Source organism: Acromyrmex echinatior, chromosome 2 (genome assembly GCF_024713525.1).
Source record: "Acromyrmex echinatior isolate Ae372 chromosome 2, ASM2471352v2, whole genome shotgun sequence".
Taxonomy (NCBI): Eukaryota; Metazoa; Arthropoda; class Insecta; order Hymenoptera; family Formicidae; genus Acromyrmex; species Acromyrmex echinatior.
Window position 1 is genome coordinate 8,409,075 of NC_141853.1, and position 23,301 is coordinate 8,432,375.

The following is a 23,301-nucleotide window of genomic DNA, read 5'->3' on the forward strand; positions in this document are numbered from 1 at the left end:
CGTTTGTTTAACAATAACGTTCTCACGATATACATTGATTTAAAGAGGGATAGATTTAAAGCGTAGCGATGGACTCTAAAGAGGAAAAAAAAGAAATGAAGGCGTAGAGAGGGAGAGAGACAGAGCGTGCGATTAAAACGGGTAGACGAATAAATAAATCGACGAGGCTAGATGATAGCGAGCGTTAATGCATCGTAATTTAACGGATTCTATCAACGCTCGGGTCAATCAGCCTACGATTGGCTAATGCAGTTACGAGGCGAGAGAATGGTAGTTAATTTTGGAGTAGAAAATGTGCCTCGCGATCTCGAGATCGATTCGAATTCCCCTCGAGAAGGATCTCGTCGGAGCGCGAGTATAAAATGAAATGGTGGTATCGATAAAAACAGATAGAAACGAGGCTTTCGGGGCGAACGGCGACGGCGAGTGGCGAGTACGAGTACGGCGACGGGTCTGGGATGGCGACTCGGCGAGCGGAAATGAGGGGATGCGTTGTAAACGGCGGCCAAAGGAAGGCAGGCGGCCTCGGTGCGTGAGTACGCCGCAAGATGGCGTTTAACATGCGACGCTGCTTTTGACGTTCGCATATGAGTTTTTTTTGGTTCCCTCCACTTTGAAAAGGCCAGGAAGTGATTTTTCCTGGCGCGCCGTTTAGTCCACGGACGGCCGATCGAGGATGTGCCGTAAGGTGTTAGCCGCGACGCGAGCCGTTCGATTAATCGGTATTTCGATTTCGAGTACGTAGTACTTGGCCCCATAGCGAGGCGCGCACGAGGTCCCGCGATTGGCCAGTTTACGAAAACGACGATGGCTCCGTGAGGAGAGGAGAACATGGCTGCGACGCAAGCCGAGAGCCAACAAAACGATGTGAAGCTGAACGAGTCCGTGAAATGCGCACAGAAGCGTACGCAAGTCGGTGGGAATAGTGCGAGTGCTAGTGCGAAGCAGCAGCTGGATTCCGAGCCGGACGATAAAGTGTCCCGGGGCGCGGCCCAGCTGCTTAAATATGTGAGTCGCGGCGGGGACACGACGGGCTACGAGATGAGTCAATACCGCGAGGACATTGGCGGACACACTGCCGCCGGTGAGGTAAAATCGCCGCGTGAGGCCGGCCAGACGTCCCAGGAGCCCGTCGGCAAGCAAGAGGCGCACGACGCACCCGGCCATCCCGGCCACCCGGGCCATCCGTTCGCGCCAAACGTGATACGCGACTACTCGGACGAGTACAGCAACAACAAATCCGGCGACCAATTCGCCCCGACCAAGTCCTCCCTCGCTGTCGATTATCCCCCCGGCAAGCAGCTCCCGGAGTACGTTGCCAAGCACGCGGACTTTCCCGGCAAGCAACTCGACTATCATGGTAAACACTTGATGCACGAGTCCGACCGGACCCATCGGGCCGAGATGGAGGAGCACTACTCTCCTTCCAAGATCGAGACGCGATTGTACGTCAGTGCCACCTCTGGCAACTTCTCTGGTTCTCAGCCGAGGTTTCTCTCTGGACAGGGTATGTCCCAGACCGCTGGTCCTACCCCTACCTTGAATCAATTGCTACAGGCGTCTACTCCGGTCCATCGGTTTCATGGAAATTATCCCGGTATGGGACCTGAGTATCAGCAGCCATGGTCTATGCAAAGGCCACCGGTTGTGCCTCCAGTTTATCCGCAACCCAGTCAGCGTCCTCCGCAGACGGTAAACAAACACATCTATACTTTTTTATTACTCACCCCCCTCCCTCCCTCCTTCTAGTATATTTTACTTAGGTTAAGCCCAGCAACTAAACCTAGCGTTACGATACGTGTACTTTTTCTTGTTACGAGTCCTATAGTTTTTGTATCATCTGCACATTTTAGATCTAGCTAAAAGATTATATTTGTATATATATACGATCTAATTGTTATACGTTTCTTAATCTATCAGGGTTCACCGAGATTACATACAGGGCCAGGAGCACAGAGTTCTCCAACACCCATGCAATATCAACAATATACCCAACGATATTCCTCACCTACGAGACCTCACGCACCTTACAGTCATCATCAGGTAAACTAATGCCTTGCCTTCAATCCGTAACTTTAATTTAATTCTTATTAATATCGAGAAGATGTAGCCAATCGAACCAATGTTTCTACACGATATTTTCTTTAATCTTTTTAGCTAAACTCTTATACGACGCAAACCAGTCATCCCTCAAGCTTATATACGGAACAAAGAGGATGGAATCAAGGCGGACCACCAAATCCACCTCCACCACCAAGTAATCAGGTCACTCCATCAGGTCAGTCACCACAGCGTGCTTTGTCTCAGTCTCCAGCTCCACCACCTGCTGCGTCACCGCAGCCACAAGCTACCAGTCAGACCCAGGTGAACATTATTACAAAAATTACTAATAGTTAATAGTCTCTAATGTATCACTGGAATGTATTAGAATTTCAGTTATCTTTACTTCTCTACAATTATTTTTCTAACGGAAGTACATTGATAGTTTATTTATACATAGAACGTATAATTTACGTGTAAGAAAGGAAGTTTACGAAAATGGAGTATATTTTTTTTATAGAAGTAAAAAGCATGACATAAATTTTGACATTGACTCATTTTTGTAAATAAACTTGATGTGATAATCATGTTATTGACGCAAAATAATAGATTTTAAAAATTGACAACATTAATCAGGGATATTTGTAATGCGATGTGTAAAATATAATATATACAAATTCTTTGTGAAAGGATACATAAATGAATTGTTAAGATAGTATATATACAGTGCAGATTCCTTATTTACACATTTTATTTTACAAATTTATAACACGTTGATTGTAAATAACTTATTGGAGATATTTAAATGTTCTAGGAAGATATGTATACATAACAGAATCTATCAATATTTCCATGAATATATTAAAAATTAAGACATGTCAGAATATATAGTTTAGAAATGTATGCGTTTACAGTGTATTTCTATAATGTAAAAACAGTTTATTCATAGTATTGTGTCTCTTTTCAGGCTTTCCACAATATACAACAGCGAGCTACAACACCAAATACTCAAGGAATTGACTCTGGGGTGAGATTTCATATACACAATTAAGATTAATTTTATTTTATCCTTAGAAATTAAGTACATCGACGTCGCGTTCGCTGCGCCTCCTTCTCAGGATTCAGACAGATGTATGTGTGTGTTTGTGTGTGTGTGTGTGTGTGTGTGTGTGTGTGTGTGTGCGCGTGTGAAAAGAAAAGCTTAAAGTATCCGCAACGTAGCAAACAAGTTTTTGCCGGTGATTGCATAATCCCCGCCGTGACAGGAATGATTGTCGTAGAGATTTCATGTACGATTTGAATTAATTCTATTCTCCTATCTATTCGCCTAGCAGAAGCTACGCGGCTCAGTGTATCGATACCGGTGAAATTCTTATCGAAATTTAATACTGCATGTGTGTATGTGTGCGTGAAAGTATATAGAATATCCCACGGGGATGCCAATCATCTCTGGCGAAATCGCGACGCGCAAGTTTGGGAATAGATCGAAAGGCGAATTTTCCGTCTCGCAAAGTACTACTTGCAAGGTCTCTATCTACGACTTCGGTCTTGGTACTCGTTCAAGTACTTTCCCGACGAAAAGAGCGAGCGAGAGTGAGCGAAAGGGTGGCCCCTCGCGTGGTGTGCGAGGGGATCAGGAGGCCAAGGAAGTGGTAGCAGAGAAGGAGAAGAAGCAGGAGGAGGAGGATGAGCAAGGAGCGGAAGAGCGTGAGGGGAGATGGAGCGGATGACGACGGTGGGGATGGAGAGTACCCGACTCTCGTAGAGTTCGATTAGGGCGCGAGTTGCGCGGCCGCCGGAGCCCCAGATATTAGCGACTTCCCCGCCGTGTTTCCCCTCCGCTCGCGCACTCCTGTCCCTCGCCCCGGGGTTACCCGTCCCCACTGCCGGCGCGTTTGCATGGGCGGGTAAGCGAAAGAACCGACACGGATAACGCGGTGACGGTAGCGGAGTGCGATGCGAACGCGAGCGCGATTGGTCGAAAACCGACGACGACGGCGACAGCGGCGACGGCGGCGATCCTCCCCACTGCCAACGCGCGCGACGACGTGACGTTTTGTGTCGTGCTCGGCTATATTCGGTACGCTGGATCATGCGACTGTCACTCTGCGACACGCCATCGAACTTCTTGCGCTACCACGGCGCGGCCTCTCGAATCGCAATCGCAATGTACCGTTCCGCGAAACGTAAGAACTCCTCGTGAACTCTCTCGCTCTGCGTATAGCGACACGGGATTATTATTGTAGGATCTGCGTGACGCTCTCCAAGTTTCCGGACGCCGTCGTTTGCGGCATCGAGCCGTTCCAGGGCGTTCGAGAGAGAGATATATACATATATATATATATATATATATATATATATATATATATATATATATATATATATATAGAGAGAGAGAGAGAGAGAGAGAGAGAGAGAGAGAGAGAGAGAGAGAGAGAGGGGGGGGGGGAGAGAGAGTCAGAGCGCCCCGGGATACTCACCACCGCGAGATAACATCCCGCGAGATGCGCGACGAGAGGAACAGGACAACATCGTCGGCCCCGTTGGCTCGGCCACCAGGGCGGGAATGCTCGCGGATCTTTAACCGCACGAATCGTTTGCAGAGTACATGCGCTCTCGGCGCCGTCGCGGTGATACCCGCCATGTTACTCCAGCGCGACTTGCTCTACGACGTTATGAAACGGCGAGGAAGGAACGATTTGTTGTTTCGCGAGCGAACTCGATCTGTCAAATTCGCGAAATGACGAAAAATTTTCACACGAGAATCGGTTAATTTTAACTGTAACTTTAGAACCCGGCTGTAATAGGAAAAATAAGTTATTATACATATTCTAGGTTTTTCTCCATACTTTTTGTCGTATATAAAAAGCTAGAAGTCGAGAATTAATATCAATGGATCGGAAAAATTTTTTTATCATCTCGTTGACCCTTTAAAATTGGAATAAATCGTTTCTCTTGAATTGGAGTAAATCAAGAGATACTAGGACGAGTGGCAAGCATGAGAAATAATCCGGGAAAAACCCGCGATGGCATAAACGGTCGTAAATGGCAGAAACTTTATGCACGGTCACGGTACGCGGTGTACGGTCAATAAAACGTCGATGTATCGGCAGCGGTGACCGGAGCGGGCGCGACTCGTATGCAGCCGAACAACGACGAGCGGTAGCAGACGATCCAAATGTACGTTTGATGGGAACACATGGTTTCTACGGAACACATGATATTTAGTCTGTTACAGGTGATCTCCGATATTTCGGAGTACCGGGATCCGCTAATAATTCCCAGCCAATTATGAGCGATTGCGGAAAAAATAAAAAAAATATCCTTCCCTTGTCGGTCTTCGCAAATTAAGATAGCGATCTCTCATATCAAAATTCTCATCGAAATTATCTATTGTTTTGACGATCGGCCCGATACCCGCTTCTTTTTTTCTCCCCCGATAAATGGACGGAGTTGAATGAACCTCGGATTCAGTTATTGTCACAACCGACGGGATAATAACATTACGCCGACCGGCAGATAAAAATAATGTTGCGTAACCCGAGCGATTTCGCGCTCGTCCGAGAACGCGAGCGAATATATGCACATGCCCCCCCGCGAGCGTTATTTACGTTTTCATTCACGCACATCTTCTTGCTATACGTGTGTTTGTGACCGGCCCATGAAAGAGAGAGAGAGAGAGAGAGAGAGAGAGAGAGAGAGAGAGAGAGAGAGAGAGAGAAAGGGAGAGAGAAAGAGAAATGCCGATCGGATCGGACCTTTCTATACATACATTCACGTAGCATATCGCTGAAGCTCAGCGCGTTTCTATCGAACGGATTAACTTCGTCGTGTGCGATAACGTAAACACTCTGACTTCGGTGACAATGGATTGTACGAATCAAATCGGCGTTCCCAATTCGCGCCAACTTGAATCGACTCGAACGTATCTTGCGTCCGAAGCGGAATTTATTCGCAAAACGCGTATTTCGAACTGAAATTCGATAACCAACGAGTTAGCGAGACGAGAACACTAAAGAGAATCCTAAAGTCGTCTTTTTCACTAATTATTTTTTAAATAAATATTTTTAATAAATAAATTATAAATGATAATGTAGTCCAAACCGGTCGACTTTATACAAAAAAAAAATGAAAAAAGTAGCAAATTACATTACTGAAGTAATATTTTTCACATTAAATTATTCGCTATTTTTAGATTGTCATTAATATATAACGATTAATATTCTTGTAAAAGATGCTTGTTAGCATAAAAAAAAGTATTAATTTACTTGTATAATTTAGTAAGTGATATTACTATTTTGATTCTGTTCATGAATGCGTTTTAAGAATTAAAAAAGATTTTGGCGCGCAATGTGCAGAGTCAGAATGTAAATAAATTCACACATGACAAGAAATATATATTTAAGTGCTTACTAAAACTTAACACAAGATTAATTAGATACATTCTCATCGATCTAAATTCGTATATTGTTCAAAAAATCCTTCTAGCATTTTTAATATTGGCTTTATATAAAATTTTTGTACTTTGTACATATAAAACAATTTTAGGTTAGACTAAAGATTACATGAACTGAGTTAACTTCTTATAATTAGATTTAGATACTTAATACGGGATTGAAAAATTAGAAATTAGGGAATAATCAGAGAATTATCATATAATTGAAAATAATAAGAAAAATCAGCGAATTTAGCAAAATTTTCTGAAAAATCGAAATTTTTAACTTTAAAGAAGTTTGATGTACATACATCATATTACGCAGTTTTGGAATACTACCAACTTAACTATTAAAAATGCAAGCTGTGTTAGCAACATTTAATAGTAATTTACATACATTACTGTATTAAATTAATCTCACAACAAAATATTTAGTGATTACCAAATTAGAGCAAAAATACAGAAAATTTCAAAATTTTATTGGAAGTCAGAGAAAATCATAAAATTTTGTTTGGAAATCAAAGAAAAGTTATGGAATTTGAGGAATTTGTCCTGTAATATGAAAGATTAGTTAGAAAATTTATATATATGTGTGCGATATTGATGTGCTCTCTTGAAAAAGAGTGGCAAATTTTTACTTTTTTTTTTTGGAGAGGTTTAACATGTTTAAAATGAGATTTACTCCAAAAAAATAATGAAAATCACTCATTCAAAAATGCAAAGTTTTTAAATAGTGAAAGCATTTTAATTCTTTCGGATTGAGATTTCGTTCCAAGAAATTTAGAGAGTAGTAGTGCATAATGATGTATCAATAACATAAATTGCATGTGTGTAGATCCTGCTGAATCGGTAAAACAGATGACTTTAGGATCCTCTTCCGTCGCCCTCTTAATACGATCGCTTTTAATTTCATTCGACCGATAAGAAGGAGCCATTCGACTCGAACGCGCCAAAACGGAGCAAGAACTTTTGTTTTTCGTTATCAAAAAGTAAAGACAACGAATCTTATATACATGAAGATTTAAGTCTACATTTCCACGATTTTAATCTACGTTTGGCGTTGAATGTCCGAATATTCGTCTGTCATGTACATTTTTATTTCGGAGCGTGAATCGGATAGCCGTATTTAACGTTAAATAACTTCTCTCTCTCTCTCTCTCTCTCTCTCTCTCTCTCTCTCTCTCTCTGTATCGAGGATATATTAAACGTTTTTACTTTTATCATCCATTTTTATCGCGCTGCATTTTATTCGCGCGGATCTTTGTCGATGTTGCGATCTAGGTGGTATTATACATGTATTTTCTCCCCTTCCTTATCACTCCACGTGAAATTAATGAAACATGGGATGGGTTTATTTTATTTTTACATAAAGAGAACACACAACGAGAGAGATCGTATAGACGGAATCTCGGTGCCCAGGCTTTACTGGGGCACACAAATTCGCCGATCGAAAAGTGCCGAAGTCGTACGACGTTCGCCGAACGCTTGTCGCGCCACGATTTTTGCGTTTTTGTATGCGTGTGCATGTCTGTATGTGAGTCTGAAATCGTACGATATCATATATCCAACACACGAGACGATCTGTGTGCTATACATTCGATAGATACATTCGGGACGGCGATGAAGTTGACAACTTCATGATTCTGGACATTCGCGATCTATCGGCTACGTTCAAAGTAATTGAAAACAGAGAAGGAGGAGGATAAAAGAGAAAATCTTTCTCGGAGAAAAGATACGCCACGAAAAGGTAGAATATTAACGGAAATAATAATATTATTAGTGAGAATAGATAGTAGAGTAACTAACTATATATACGGGAATATATCGACTTCGGATAGAGTTCCCGAGACCGGAGCCAGGGCTTTTGGGAACGAAACGATTCGCTGGCGCACAGTAGCCGAGGCTCGGCGGAAATGGCCGAGCGGCGGCGGCGAACGCTTGCCGCGCCATCGAAAGAACGCCCTCCGTTCCAACTCCGACGAGCCAGCGCCAGCCAGCTTAACTAGACGCGGAAATCTGTAAACCGAGATCTCGGCGACGACGAGGAGCGACCCCGATAAAAAGGATCGCTTCTTGCTCAACGTTTCGTATCGCGCGACCTACGCCTCTCTCTGTCGCGCACATTATTGTACGTTCAAAGTCGCGGACTCTCCAAGCGCGGATTATAACCTGCTTGACGCGTGTGCACGCGACACGCGCACGCACGCACATATTCACGTAGGCAAACAGGCAGGCAGGCGCGAACAGAGGGACGACGATTACGAGAGACGCGACTATTACTGTACTACGTAACTCTACGTGCCTCTTCTAAAGTTCCATCAGCCTCGGTACTGTGACACGGAGCTCTTTGGCAGACTTATTGACACAACATGCGACGCTCGCGGAGAACGAGGTGGCACGCACACGACAATAAAATGACGGCGTTGGCGGAATAAAAGCGCGCGCGAGAGAGAGAGAGAGAGAGAGATAAAAAGAGCGCGCGCGTCCACCGACGCGCGAAAAAGGGGGGGACGGGCACAACCAGGAACGAATACAACCGGGAATATAATGCCTGCGTTTAACCGATATACGCCAACGATGGTCCAATAATTCTCTCGTTCGCGAAATCCTCTCCGAGAAGAGAACATTCTCCTCCGCTTCGCGCGTACGTTACTCCGCGCGGTTCGACAAACATGTGAAAGCGCGACTCCACACGGTGCAAAATACGTTTCCGCTTCTCTTATTGTTTCTCTCTCTCTCTCTCTCTCTCTCTCTCTCTCTCTCTCTCTCTTCCTCCGCCTCCGGTTGCTACTCGTCGTGCTTTAAGTGGAGAGCCGGGTAACGCCTCTCCTTCGATCTCTCGCGTCATGCCGAGAGTCCTTGTGCCGGACGGCCTATGCACCGTACATTCGCTCGTACGCCCGAGGAAGTGTTTAATCGCCATCCGCACAGAGCAACTATACGCGGCCTGGTAGGTGTAATGATGTGCCTGAATTTTCTTTCGTTCCTCTTGGCCTCACTCCGTTCCCCTCGCCGTTCCCCTTTCGCGCTATCTCCCTTCCGCCGATCACGTCTCTCTCTCTCGCTCGCTCGCTCCATCCCTACCTATACCGTCTCTACTCTATCCATCTCTCTCCCCGATTCTATAGCTCTCCTCGTCTCCGTTCCACTCTCTTTCTCCTTCCCTCCTCTCGCTCTGCCCGTCCCTTCTCTACCCTGAATGCACGCACACGCGCGCGTATTCACGCACACGCAGCGCGCCCGCCGCTCGTGTGTCGATGCCTCGTTGTGACGGACGAGACCCCGTACCCATACCCAAGTGCGTGTACACGCGGGCACATGCACACACCGATTTCGACCGTGAGGTATACACACGGTTGTTGTGCGCTCCGTGGACTGTGGCCGAGAACGACGCCGCGTGCCATCATCGCGTTGCGACGACAACGACGGCGAACGATCGTCGTAAGCAGAATCTCGTTCCGCCTTGTACCGCTCGCTACGCGGGATACGTGTGTGACAAGAACGTACATTCGTGCGCGAGATATATACTAACCGCCGCGCGCGCGGACTCGAATAACATGGGCGACATCGCCGTTGCTGGGTTCTCGCTTCGCTTCGCGCCGCTTCGGACGGCCGTCGTCGTCATCGCTGCCACCGCCACCACCGCCGCCGCCGCCACCGCCACCGCCACCGCCACCGCCACCGCCACCGCCACCGCCGTCATCGCCGTCACCGTCAGTATCGACGTCGATTGATTTTCCAGACGAGGAACACGCGATTCTCCGCCGCTCCATCGTCCGAGAGCTACACGAGAGCACTCCCGACGACGTCGGTTCGCCGCGTCGTCTGTAGCCACGAAGGCGGCGCGAATCGCGCTAAACAGGACCGCCGACGTAACAGTGAGCACAACTCACGCGACTTCTCATCGAGTCGATCCCTCGTATTCAACTGCAACTCACCTTGTTAAAGTGATCTTCCTCGTTCTCTCTGACTTCGGAATCCATTCGCTGATCGAACTCGTGTGTCTCGTATGAATCGCGATTGTCAACTGTTTACGTCAAGAACGTTTCCGTATCTTGTATTTTTAACTAGTGCCCCGCTATCGTAGTGACTGAATATTTGTGATGGTTTTATAGTGAGAACGTTCACTAGAGTGCTGACCTACTTCAAAAAAATTACAACTGATATTTGTTGACTAATCACATGATGTATGAATTTGGGATAGTTGTGTGAAAAGTATTATTAAATGTATTTTCTTATCAGTTGTTTAAAATCACGCCCATACAGTTTTGTTTATCATAAACTAACTGTAGTAAAATTGTAAAACTCCAATTATCAAATAATATGGAGCTTGCACCAAAATTTATAACATTTCTTCTCAATCATACATTCGTATTTTATATTATTTTTCTTTTATTTTTATAAATAATCTCTTTTTTATTATTGTAAATTGTTATCCTATGGTTTAATTCGGATTGCAGGAATTATCAGGACAGAATAGTAACGACAGTTCGAATGGACCAGCTTGCCCAGGGACACCGAATTCTCAGGGGATGAGACCTACCCCGTCACCAACAGGATCCACAGGTTCTCGCTCGATGTCCCCTGCTGTTGGTCGGTCTTTTTTACGTCTGTCTCTCTTTTCACTCGCATTTGTATTTAATAATAGAATTTCTAATTGCTCTGTACAGGATATCCCAGAGTTACAGAAATGTTCATGTTTAATGTGTGACGATTTAGAGTTGATTCTTCTCTAAAAAGAAAATTTTACTTCTCGTTAACTTTTCAATATATCTGGGATGCTCTGTATAGTATGCTCAATCCAAATAATTAATATGTTTGTGTTCTCTTTTTCTTAATAATGATATTGAAGAACTATAACTTGGATGTTATATAAGAGTTTATCTTACTATCATCTTTTTCTTTCTTTTTTTCTTTTTTTGCATTGTATTGGAGTATCTTTCTGAAAATTTATTTTTGAATGTACAGGCCAACAAAACGTTCAGATGCCTCCACGTCCGTCGAGTAGCCAGTCGGATAGTAGTGGGCCAGCACCGCGAATGAGTCACTCTCCTATGACCACTCAAGGTACAAATTCTGCTTTTTCTGCTTCTGAGTACTTGGGGAGATACTATTGACGCTACTTGCGTCTCATTTTATCTTCATCGTTTATTAGACGTAAAACAAGGATAGAATGTCACAAATAATGCTAATAGCGTTTTCCCGAACGCACCTCTAATCATTCGTTTTTTGCAAGATATATGCATTTGTTTTCAGTGTAAATTGTCACATTAAAACTGATAAGAATAAGATGAAATGATCATTGATTTTAGGAGCATACCAGCAACCATTGGGTCCTTCACCACATATGCATAGCTACAAAATGAACAGTACTGGTCCTGGTGTAGTACAACCGGGACCTGGTTCGACGGCTCTTGGTGGGATTAGTCCAATGGGTGGTGGAATGGGCTATGCAGCTGGTGGGACAGCTGCAGGTCAGCCTGGAGGTTATCATACACAATCTACGTATCCGCCTCCTCGTCCTCACATGCAGTTTCCACAAGGATATCCAACGCCTGCGAACTCGCAACCGCCACCCAACAATCAGTATCAGCCTCCCAACAGACCCAATAACTTAGTACAATATCCACCGTACACGGTAATAAACGTTTAATTTAATCGACAATGCATAACAATAATTTATTTCGTCATTGTCTAAGCTAACATGTTTTGTCTTTCAGCATAAAATGGGCTTTAATAGTGTACCGCCGGGAATGCCACCGAGTCCGGGACCGCCGCAAGTTTATGGTGCTGCAACCGCAATGGTACCGCCAGGCGCTCCAGGAGTACCTGTCATTGGTAATATGGGACCGCCGGCGAGCTCGATGGGTCCACCACCACCGTCTCCTAATCATATAAGTAATCAACCACCACCGCCTACCAGCTCGGCAGTACCACATTTACATACACCGGCAGCTACGCCGCCTCTCAACCACGAGGGTAGCCCGATGCCACCGCCGAGTACAACACCGAATTCACATCCCGCGTCAGCACCAACCCCTACCAGCCACAATTCCGCAGATCTCACGGCTGAGACTTCCAACGACAGCGGTATAACCACGACTGCTTCAGGTGAGTGAAAATATCTTAAATCATGTAGACTTTCTCCTTTTATTATTGTCCGCGCACAAATGAATAGCAAAATTGCATGTTTTATGCATAGGTACGTCAGCTATAAATGTCATATCTACTTCAAGTGGTACTGTGACATCTGTAATAACAACAGGTCCAGACGGCACGTCTCTGGATGAAGGTTCGCAGCAGTCAACGTTATCTAATGCATCAGCTGGTTAGTATTATTTATAATTATTATTTCTAAATCTGTTCGTCTTTGTTCGTGGAATTTAATTTTGTAAAACTCGGGTCGTCGCAATTATGTTAACAAAATGTATTTACAAACAGCCTCTGGTGAAGATCCAGCATTTACACCAAAAGTGCGGAAGGAAATGATAGGAGGATACCACAGCCATCCTGCGACACCACAGAGCACTGTTCCGTCTCCTGGCGCTGCTAGCATTAATTCGATTCACGAGGAATATTCTGATATGAACAGTCCTGGTTGGCCGCGTACTCCTGCTAGTCCTGTACGTATTTTCACATGCATTTTCACACGTGATACACATTCTAAATTAGCAGTTAATTCATTATCACAGATGAAATTTAAATGCAATATATTATTTGCATTTTCAATATTTTACTATTTTACAGGTGTTTAACAGTCATGTGCCTCAAGACCCGTACAGATCTAAGGTTATTGTTTTTTCACTACAAATATTTGTTATATCGTCAAGATGTCATTCCCCTTTTGCACTCCACGCTTTAGACATTTTTACTTTACACTAACTTTTCTTGCTTGGCACATGCGCATCGTATTAATCTCGCAGATCATAATGCCATATTCATAAAAGCTACGTTAAGTATATCGTTATCTTAATACTTAATATAGAGTTTTAATAATCTAATTTCTAACTTACATATTAATATTTTAAAGTATGTCATTTATCTTGATAATACTAATGTAATATTTTTATTGGACAGTCAATAATAGCACAATTAACTACTTCTTTTACAAGATTGCAAAAGAATTATAATATAATCTACGTTTTAAAAAATAATATAGTGATACAAATATTACCACAGATTGTATTACATAAATTTTGCAGCAATCTCAAATGACGTTACGTGGACGATTTATTCAGACATATTAATATGCTAATTTCTTGTACTCAATACAAATTTTGCTTTATATTTTATTTCTCCATATCCGCATAATGACAGAAAATTTACTTGATAATAATTATCGCATGCATTAAATTACTGGGCTGCATATTATTGTATTGCTGTTTCATTTAATTTCTAACGAATATTAAAATATTTTTAAACATACATTGAGAGAAAGAAATAGTTCTCAAAATCTTTAAGAATATTAATATTTCCTATTTATTTACTGTTTATGTATTTATGGACTTATTTGATAAAAATGTACGTTTTATTAATGGATGAGGAATATCTTAACAATTGGTGTTAATTAAAAATGTTTATCAAATGGAGAAAAGAGATATATATACAAACTATATTTATGCATGTTAGATAATTACTACGATTGGGATTACGTTCGCAGCTTTGCAAGAATAATAATTATTCTATGTTTTAGTTAGATCAATAATACACGACGAGACATTTCTGACGAATTGTATTAATAAAATTCTACATAAGATTTTCATATAAGAGTATGCTAAAGAAGCGTAATAATTGCGAATTTCAGAAGACAGATAGTCTGGCAAAATTATACGAAATGGACGAATCGCTAGAACGAAGAAGTTGGCTGGATAAGCTAGTCAACTTCATGGAAGAACGAAGATCACCGATCACCAGCTGCCCTACCATCTCCAAGAACCCCCTCGATCTATTTCGGCTTTACCTCTACGTGAAGGAGAGGGGGGGCTTCATGGAGGTATGCAAGGTGCAGTGTAGTTCCATCTAGCCCTTGGTGTCTTACATAGTTTTTGTATCGTTTTTATGTATTTTTACATTCTTTATATTTGTTCTGCACACTGTACATTTTTGAGGTGTCTTTTGTTGATTACTCCTTGCTATTGGTGCTCGATGATTCAAAGTATTTCTAAAGTTTGCGTCGAGCAAAACTTTGATAAAACTTTGATAATTTATCGGAGTTCAGATTTGAAATTGAATTGAAGTAATTTGTATTGGAACACCTCAGAATACGCTTTGTTTTTTTACTTTGTTTGTCTAGTTGAATTGTGCATGATACACGTTGTATAGTTGTATTATTTTTGCTATTAGTATCCCTTTCTCATAATCTATGTTTAAATATTAGGAAAAGAAAGAAAAAGAAATGCTTAACATATCTTTTCTTGAAGTAGTTGTTCAACAGTCGAATATGGAAACACCCTGATCTACAAACCTTGGTGCTATATGGAATTATTCTAATAATCACACAACGAAGATAAACTTTTAATATCGAAATATTACAATAACGGTAATCGTTCCGATTGTACTCTGTGTATTTCTCTCATCCTTTTTTTAATTTTTTTTTATACTTGCATGCGTTTAGAGATTTCGCCGATCCATATAATTTTTTTGAGACCTCAAGGCTATAAAACGTCGGCGATGCCTTTTATATTATTGCGTTTCTTTTGGACATGCAGATTTTTTGTCTGTGTTTGGAATTCGACGTGAAATTACTCTTTCGCGAGCACAATAAAGAATATCTATGTGTAATTTCTTTCTGTAGGTGACGAAAAACAAGACGTGGAAGGATATAGCTGGTCTGTTAGGTATCGGTGCCAGCAGTAGCGCTGCTTACACTTTGCGCAAGCATTATACAAAGCATTTGCTAGCATATGAGTGCCACTTTGATCGTGGCGGTGTGGATCCACAACCCATTATCAATCAGGTCGAAGCGGGTTCGAAAAAGAAAGGATCCAAGGGAACTGCTTCCGTACCATCGCCGGGTATGAATTATATTTTACACATACATATACAGTGTGTCCAATGATTTTTTAATATCCTTGAATCTGAAATCATTCTGAAATTTAATGTATTAGGTGTTGGAATTAATTCGTAGCGTTTTACAAGTGATGGGAAGTACTTTCATTAATGTATTTTTTAATGCTCATGTGAAATAAATAACATTCTTTCATTAAAAAACGCTACGAATTAATTCCAACACCTAATATTTTGAAAAACTGAAAAACTTGCAATTTCAGGACTGACTTGGAAATTTATCATTCTTTTATTCCGAAAAAATCTTACTCCCTAAAATATTATTTGCTTGTACAAAGCTTTCTTGTATCAAGAAATTTTTACACTAAAAAACGATTTGTTCTTACAGGTTCTTCCAATTCTCAAGACTCGTTTCCCGCTGCTGGGTCAAGTAACGCTTCTATGGACGGTTATGGAAACTATCAGGGCAGTTATGCAGGTGGCACACCCGGTGGCCCATCGTCAGAGTATACGCCGCCACCACCTAGGCCACCTAGCCAAAGCAGCGCACCCTCTGCCCATCAAGGTACATTTCTCACATTTCTTCTTGGTTATGCATGCTATTAGAGTTATTTTTATTTGTTGTAATGTTGTGTTATACATACTATAGAATTTGTCGAATACATACATTTATTCATGTGATTTTATTAACAAATCGTTATCAAGAAAATTTATAACAATTTTGTTTTTGAAGGAATACAACAAGGCACTTACCAAAATACAGGCTCTTATCAGAACTATCCTCAAGAACAATATATACGGCCGCAGGGAAACGCGATGTCTCAACAAGGAGAGTTCAATCAACCGTACTCGCCCAGATCGCATTATCCTCCATACGTACCGGATGTCGACAGGTGAGAGATAGGCGATCATCATCGATCACGTATTTCTTGTTTCAATAATGTTCCTCGGGGAAAAACATTCATATTCATTTTCATCGCGTACAGAGGATATCCGAGTGGTAACATGCCGCCGAACAACGCTACTGGACAGGATATGTACAACAGATACACCAGCGGTCAACAAGGTCCCGCTAGTTATCCCACGGGAACGCCTCCTAATGCGCGGAGCAACAGCTATCCTTCGGGACCGCAGACTCATCCGGTCACTGTGCAACAGCAAACGGCGACTAGCCAGCCTTCCTCGCCTTCGCAACCGCCAACTGTGTCATCATACTCGTGTCCGCAAGACTACTATCGACAGGAACAAGTAATGATGTCTTATATTAATCATATTTGATAAAATGATAAAATTAACAATCTTTCATATCTGTAATTGCGTTGCAGAGTGGATATGGAGCGCCCGCTGGAACTCAAATATATACCGCAAGTGGATCGGCTAACAAGAACATGCCACCACCCCCTCCAGGTCCCACTCAACCTAGACGCCACCCAGACTTTGCCAAAGACCAACAGTATCCCCAATATAATCAACAACGACCAGCGTATCCAGGTAAGATACTTTAATGTCGATAATCATGTATTACTATTTTAGAAGAAGTTTTGCTAAGTAAATATTTTGAATTTTAATTTTGATTAATCCAAATGCTATTTCTTGCTGCAGGATGGCCAAATACAACTAATCAATACAATAGTAATAGTGGAAACAATAGGGTTCAATACCCAAGCCAGCCGGCACAATCGCCATCACAACAACCACAACCGCAACCGCCGCAACAAGGAACTCAAGTCGTCACCGCTGCCCCAACTGCTCCGGCAGTCAACATGGCTAGTAATCAACAATGGGCCAGTCAGCCATCGAATAGGACCTCATCCCAACCATCTATAAACGCTATAGCACACCCGCCTCCACCGTGGGATCATCGCTACACGAATCAACCGTCCCCTTTGTATCCAACACCCGGGAATCATCAGGTATGTGTTTAATTCTGCAAATAAATATTCTCATAAGTTGATTCTAAAATAATTTAATTTAATAACGAGAAACTTAACAAGATTTATAATATCTGTTATAATCGGCATATTCCATACTTGGTATAATCTTTAATTGTTTCGTTATCATAGTTATCATAGTTATCGTTATCATAGTTGCCTAGGATTATTTGTTTCATGATATGTGTATCATTTCAATCAAGTTATTTCATAAACAAACGAAATATCGTATTCTTGTGCACAGACTCAACTCGGAGTAAATCCCATGATTAGCCAACAGCCGACGTCAAAGAGAGAAATGACATTCCCTCCTGACAGTGTAGAAGCGATCACGCCTCTTTTGTACAAGCGACGAAAACTGACGCGCGCTGACGTGGCGCCCGTAGAAGCTTGGCGCATCATGATGGCTTTGAGATCGGGTCTGCTCGCTGAAAGCTGCTGGGCCCTTGATGTATTAAACATTTTGTTATTCGATGACTCTTCTGTGAGTATATTTTTTGATATTATAATTATTTTAAGGAAAAAAAACAATGACTATACAGAAATTCACATAAAATTAAAAAGATAAAATATGCAACAAATATGAAAGATATACAATAATTTATATTAACGAATTTTTCGCGCCGCAATTACTTATATATATTTTGAAAACTTAATTAACGTAAAAAAACGCTCGTATAAAAAGATATTAAATATTTTTATATATAATAATAAAATAAACACATACGTACATATACAAAATGTTTATAAATTTTCCGTTTACAGGTAAGTTATTTCGGATTGACACACCTCCCCGGACTACTGGACGTTCTGCTGGAACACTTCTCGCGTTCTCTCTCCGACATGTTCGAATCATGTGTAAACGACGACGATCGCTATTGCCAGGCCGCAGATGGTCCGGAGGTAGACCTCGGTGCGGTAACGCGCCCGATCGATTCGGAAGATCGGACGAAATTGCTGTCGACATCGAATTATACGTATCTCTCGAGGAGAGGTCGCCCTGTTAAGATCGTCCCTCGAGATGACGATCTGTTTGTTTTGGACACCCGGAGGCCTTGGGATCATCAGGAGTGCGAGTCGGAAACCGAGCCGTGGCAAGTCGATACGAACGCGACCAAATACATCGTCACGTGTTTTCAGTCTGAGGTGAGCTCGGTGCCTTTCGCCCGTTTACTAAGGGACGAGAAACCGCCGTTGTTGCAGAAGGAAGTTGACAGCACAGATTTGAAAGACGAAGCCAAAGCGGATAGCGTCGGTGGTGTCCACGAGACGTTAGACTTCACTCACAAATCCGGTGAGCTTGGCGACAAGCAATCTAACAAAGACAGTGGCGAACGTAAGCAGCAGCAACAGTTGGACAAGAAAAAGAAGACGAAAACTTTGAGTGACGTGCTGTCGAGGATCAAGAAGGAGCCGGTAGAGATGAACGATCTCACAAGGGAGCTGTTCGAGAAGAAGAACGACGGTTTTAAAAAGGATTGTGACAGCGAAATGACGAAAGCAAACAACAATATGGGTGAACACTTTGGCAGTGATATGTCAAAGAACGACGAGGACTCGTTGCCGACGCAAAATGGACTGAATGAATCGGTAGCGACGGTTTCAGGCAACATTGATAACACCCTAGATAAAACTGAGATTAAGACAGAAACGACGGACGAACATGAATTGCTAACGACGAGAGACGACAGGGAGGGACCAAGATTACAAATAAGAGATCCGGCAGGAACGTTAAAACGACGGAGGATAAGTGATTACGAGGACGAGAGCTACTCCAGGGACGAAGCGAGTCTTTACCTGGTTACGGAAACGCAGGACAACCTGGCCCGTCGTTGCGTGTGCCTGTCGACAATCTTGAGGAATCTCACTTTTATCCCCGGCAATGAAGCGGAATTCGCGAAGAACGTTACGTTCCTCAGTCTACTAGGCAAGTTATTGCTGTTGCATCACGAACACCCGATACGGGCGCAAAAGACCCGCAATTACGATCGTGAAGAGGACGCGGATTTTGCGGACTCGTGTAGCAGTCTACAAGGTGAGGGCGAGTGGTGGTGGGACTTCCTCCATCATGTGAGGGAGAACGTCCTCGTGATGGCCGCTAACATATCCGGCCACATGGATCTGAGCCAGCATCCAGAGGAGATCTCGCGGCCAGTGCTTGACGGTCTTCTTCACTGGGCCGTATGTCCGGCTGCACATGGTCAGGATCCTTTCCCAACGGTCGGTCCGAATTCCTCATTGTCGCCGCAGAGACTCGCGCTTGAGGCGTTGTGCAAATTATGCGTTACCGAGTGCAATGTTGATCTGGTAGTGGCGACGCCGCCGTACTCACGATTACAGAGACTATGCTCGGTGCTGACTAGGCTTCTTTGCCGCAGCGAAGAACAGGTGCTGCGTGAATTCGGCGTGAATCTACTGCACTTCCTGTCGGCCGCGGATAGCGGCGTCGCGCGCACCATCGCCCTGCAGACGCCGTGTGTTGCGCTGCTCGTTGCGTTCATCGAGCAGGCCGAATCAAGTGCAATCGGTGTCGCTAATCAGCACGGTCTCGCGGCTCTGCGTGACAATCCCGAATCGATGGGCACCAGCCTGGATATGTTGCGACGTGCAGCCGGCACGCTGCTCAATCTCGCTAGGCATCCGGATAATCGAACTCTCCTTCTGCAACACGAGTCCCGCCTGCTCGCCTTGGTAATGAGCCAGATCCTGGATCAGCAGGTCGCTGCGATAGTCGCGCGCGTGTTGTTCCAGTGTTCGAGGGGCACGTAACTCTCTGTCGTCGGTCGGAACATTAGTACGCGATTCGCGCGGATTATTATTAACGGTGCCGACGGTGACAACGACGAATAAGACGCACGCGACGGCGACGATGTTGTGATGGTACGACGTTGTGTACGGACGGCTGTAGTGCGTTAAAAGGCGGACGTTGTGGGGAAAGCGGGAGATAGACGGATATATACGATGGAAAGAGACGAGGGAGAGTGACGAGGCGAGAAAGACTCGCGCACGACGTGATAGAGTACACGAGTGAAGGAACAAAAGTGCTGATTAAAAGCCATGGCAGCGCAGTTGTAGTTTTATATCGATTAAACAGGAAGTAAGAAAGTTTAATTATTGGTGTTAGCGTGTAGGTATACCCGATGCGATATCCGCCTGCCGGTATACCTTCCCCTTCGATGAATTGGAATAATATCGATAGTGTAAGATATTTCATAGTTAATGAAAGAAAAAGATACACACACATACACACACACACATCACAAATACACATATATAGAAAAACACGGATCGACACACATCCCATATCCACTGAGTATATCCACACAACACAAACTAAACAAACACAGACACACAGACATACATGCGCGCGTGTGCAACCGCAAGCGTGGACATGACACACACAAAAACACACACACACACGTATATATATATATATATATATATATATATATATATATATATATATATACACACACACACTCACATATGCATACGCAGTAAAAAAAAAGAAAATGGACTTTCAAGAGACAACGGTCAGCTGCATAATAATATATATACCAAGAATCATGTCGGCGAACCTTAATGGTGCGATGTGGAATGATATATCGGATGATGATATATATAAATATTAAACGATAATATAATGCAAATTTTTATATTTGCATGTTTTGTGCTGTAATTAGCGAGTAATTAAGATATTTTGTAGATAACACACTTCCATTTGAATCTTATTCGATTTTCGTGCTGCGGCTACGGTGGCGCAAATATACGTTTGCGGCTGTAAGGCCGCAAGAAGTCTCGATTTTAGAAGCACAGGCAGAAACTAGAACTGAAGAAAGACATTGCTAGAAGAGAAAAAAAAATAATATACGTGTGATAAAGCCGCTGATTGAGAGGGAAGAGTAACAGAAAGAAAGAGAGCGTGAAAGCGAGATGGAGAGAAACAGCGAGGAAGCGTGCATGCGTGCGTACATGTTTATGTATTTGTGTATTGCGTGCATGCATGTATGTATCTATGTATGTATGTATATGTTTGAGTTTAGGAAGAGAAAGAGAGAGAGAGAGAGAGAAAGAGAGAGAAGAATGGAAATGAGAGAAAGAATGAGAAAATGTTGAGATAAAATGATGAGGACAGAGATGCTTTAGCACTCCTCTATTCTGAAATCATTCGGACCGGGCTGTATTCTTCTATTCTGGAAAACCGCTTCCAATACTCTTATATGGCGGAACGCCGTCGATGTTCCGTGTTTATATCATCCCGCATGTTTCGCTTCTCTCATTCTACGTAATGCGGCAGAGTTATTACGCGCGTAAAAAAGTGCGAAAGAGGAATTATATAATATTATATACTATATGTAATTATATATATATATATTATACATGTTATAATAAATAGATTTATTATATATATTATATAATATTTTATATAATTCCTATATATTATATATATATATATATATATGTATGTATGTGTATATATATATATTCCAGTTTACAGGGGAGGAACAAATTATTCCAGAATAGAGAGAGGTTCCAGAGTAAAGCGGTCTAGAGCACATGCCCGTTTATACGTGCGCGCGAGAGATGCGTGTGTGAGACATGTATGTGTTTAAAATGATCGCGTGCATACGACGTGGCGCTTCGACAAACGGAGGCTCATATATGCACGTATTAATATAAAAGATGATTTTAGAGAGAGGGGGGGGGAAGAGAGGAGAGGAAAAGATGCATATGTGTGCGCGTGTATGTATGCACGGAGGATGGGGGTGCCGGTAGAAAAAGGGATGGGGACAGTGTCTCTGAAAAGAGAAAGAAAATACAAATATAGCTTGCGAAACTAAGTAACCGATTAATTTAAATAGTTACTTAAATTACCGTTAATTTTGCAGTAATTATTACTTGAATTCCTAGAAAATTTCACAGGTTCAGTACATTTTTTCCTTTTTTTTTTTCCAATGGCTTCCTTTCGAACAAAGATTTGAAAGTAGAGAATTTAACTAACTGCAGTCTTTTTGAAATAAACGTATTTATAAACATAATTAAACGCCGTTGTGATAACAAAAAAGAAAATATAAAGAAAAAGAGACGGAGAGACGGAAGATGAGAAAACATTGTAGAAGCAGATGAAAACTGATTCTGGGCGATAATGTAGAAACGAATATATTAAAAAGATAAAAGAGGATTTTTAAATTTAAGCTCGATCGTGCCATTAAACGATTCTAATGGGAATATATTTATAACCAAGATTTTATGCTTTTTCAAAGCGCGCATATACGTTATTGTAAAACTAACAAATACCGATTGTCAGCTTGCACATATTTTGACGATTCTTACGATACATACATCTACCTAATTGTAAAATCCCACTCTCACGAACATTTACGCAGCAATTAAAGAAACAGAGAGAGAGAGAGAGAGAGAGAGAGAGAGAGAGAGAGAGAGAGAGAGAGAGAGAGAGAGAGAGAGAGAGAGAGAGAGAGAGAGACGCATTCGAACTCGTCGTCGCACACCTTCCACTGGTATACTTCCTCGTTTCGTAGAAAGAAAGAATTTAAGAGAGATGGAATGACGATTTAGTTTTCACATACGACGTGTAGCCGTTTAAAACGACTCGAATTCTTGCGAAGACATACGATTTAGAAGCGTGTTGAGATAAGTTAAACAGAACACTTTCCCTGGTCCCAGCTTCTCCCCGACCCCAAAGTATCCTATTCTATAGATATCTAAATACATGTAGTTCTTAAATTATTTACTTTAGTTCGAGTGGAGATGCCTGTAAGTGTAATTTACTAAGACTTTTTGTAAATAAATTATGAAATAAACTAGACGTACTTTATCCAAGACGAAGATGCGATCTGACTTTGGCAAGATAAATGATAATGATGATGA

General features: G+C 42.4%; 1 protein-coding gene across 4 annotated transcripts; it reads left to right on the forward strand.

The window, feature by feature from the left end:
• Positions 1–182: 182 nt before the first annotated feature.
• On the forward strand, positions 183–23,253 carry osa (trithorax group protein osa). Of its 4 annotated transcripts, none has more exons than XM_011069621.2 (20): positions 183–1,692; positions 1,921–2,043; positions 2,158–2,364; positions 3,008–3,067; positions 10,936–11,083; positions 11,444–11,542; positions 11,788–12,113; positions 12,196–12,586; positions 12,678–12,803; positions 12,917–13,098; positions 13,223–13,264; positions 14,280–14,477; positions 15,270–15,489; positions 15,870–16,046; positions 16,215–16,374; positions 16,468–16,729; positions 16,807–16,972; positions 17,084–17,394; positions 17,657–17,896; positions 18,178–23,253. In XM_011069621.2, the coding sequence occupies exons 1-20, from the start codon at positions 832–834 to the stop codon at positions 20,179–20,181; spliced, it is 6,303 nt and encodes a 2,100-aa protein (XP_011067923.2). In that variant the 5' UTR covers positions 183–831; the 3' UTR covers positions 20,182–23,253. The 4 variants fall into 4 exon arrangements, with proteins under 4 accessions (XP_011067923.2, XP_011067924.2, XP_011067925.2 ...); XM_011069622.2 differs by having other exon boundaries at positions 14,280–14,468; XM_011069623.2 differs by having other exon boundaries at positions 10,936–11,068.
• The last annotated feature ends 48 nt before the right edge of the window (positions 23,254–23,301 follow it).

Coding starts and splice junctions, on each gene's coding strand:
- osa (XM_011069621.2), top strand. CDS start 832: ATGGCTGCGACGCAAGCCGAGAGCCAACAAAACGATGTGAAGCTGAAC. Junction 3,068..10,935: donor CTCAAGGAATTGACTCTGGG/GTGAGATTTCAT, acceptor TTCGGATTGCAG/GAATTATCAGGACAGAATAG. Junction 11,543..11,787: donor CTCTCCTATGACCACTCAAG/GTACAAATTCTG, acceptor CATTGATTTTAG/GAGCATACCAGCAACCATTG.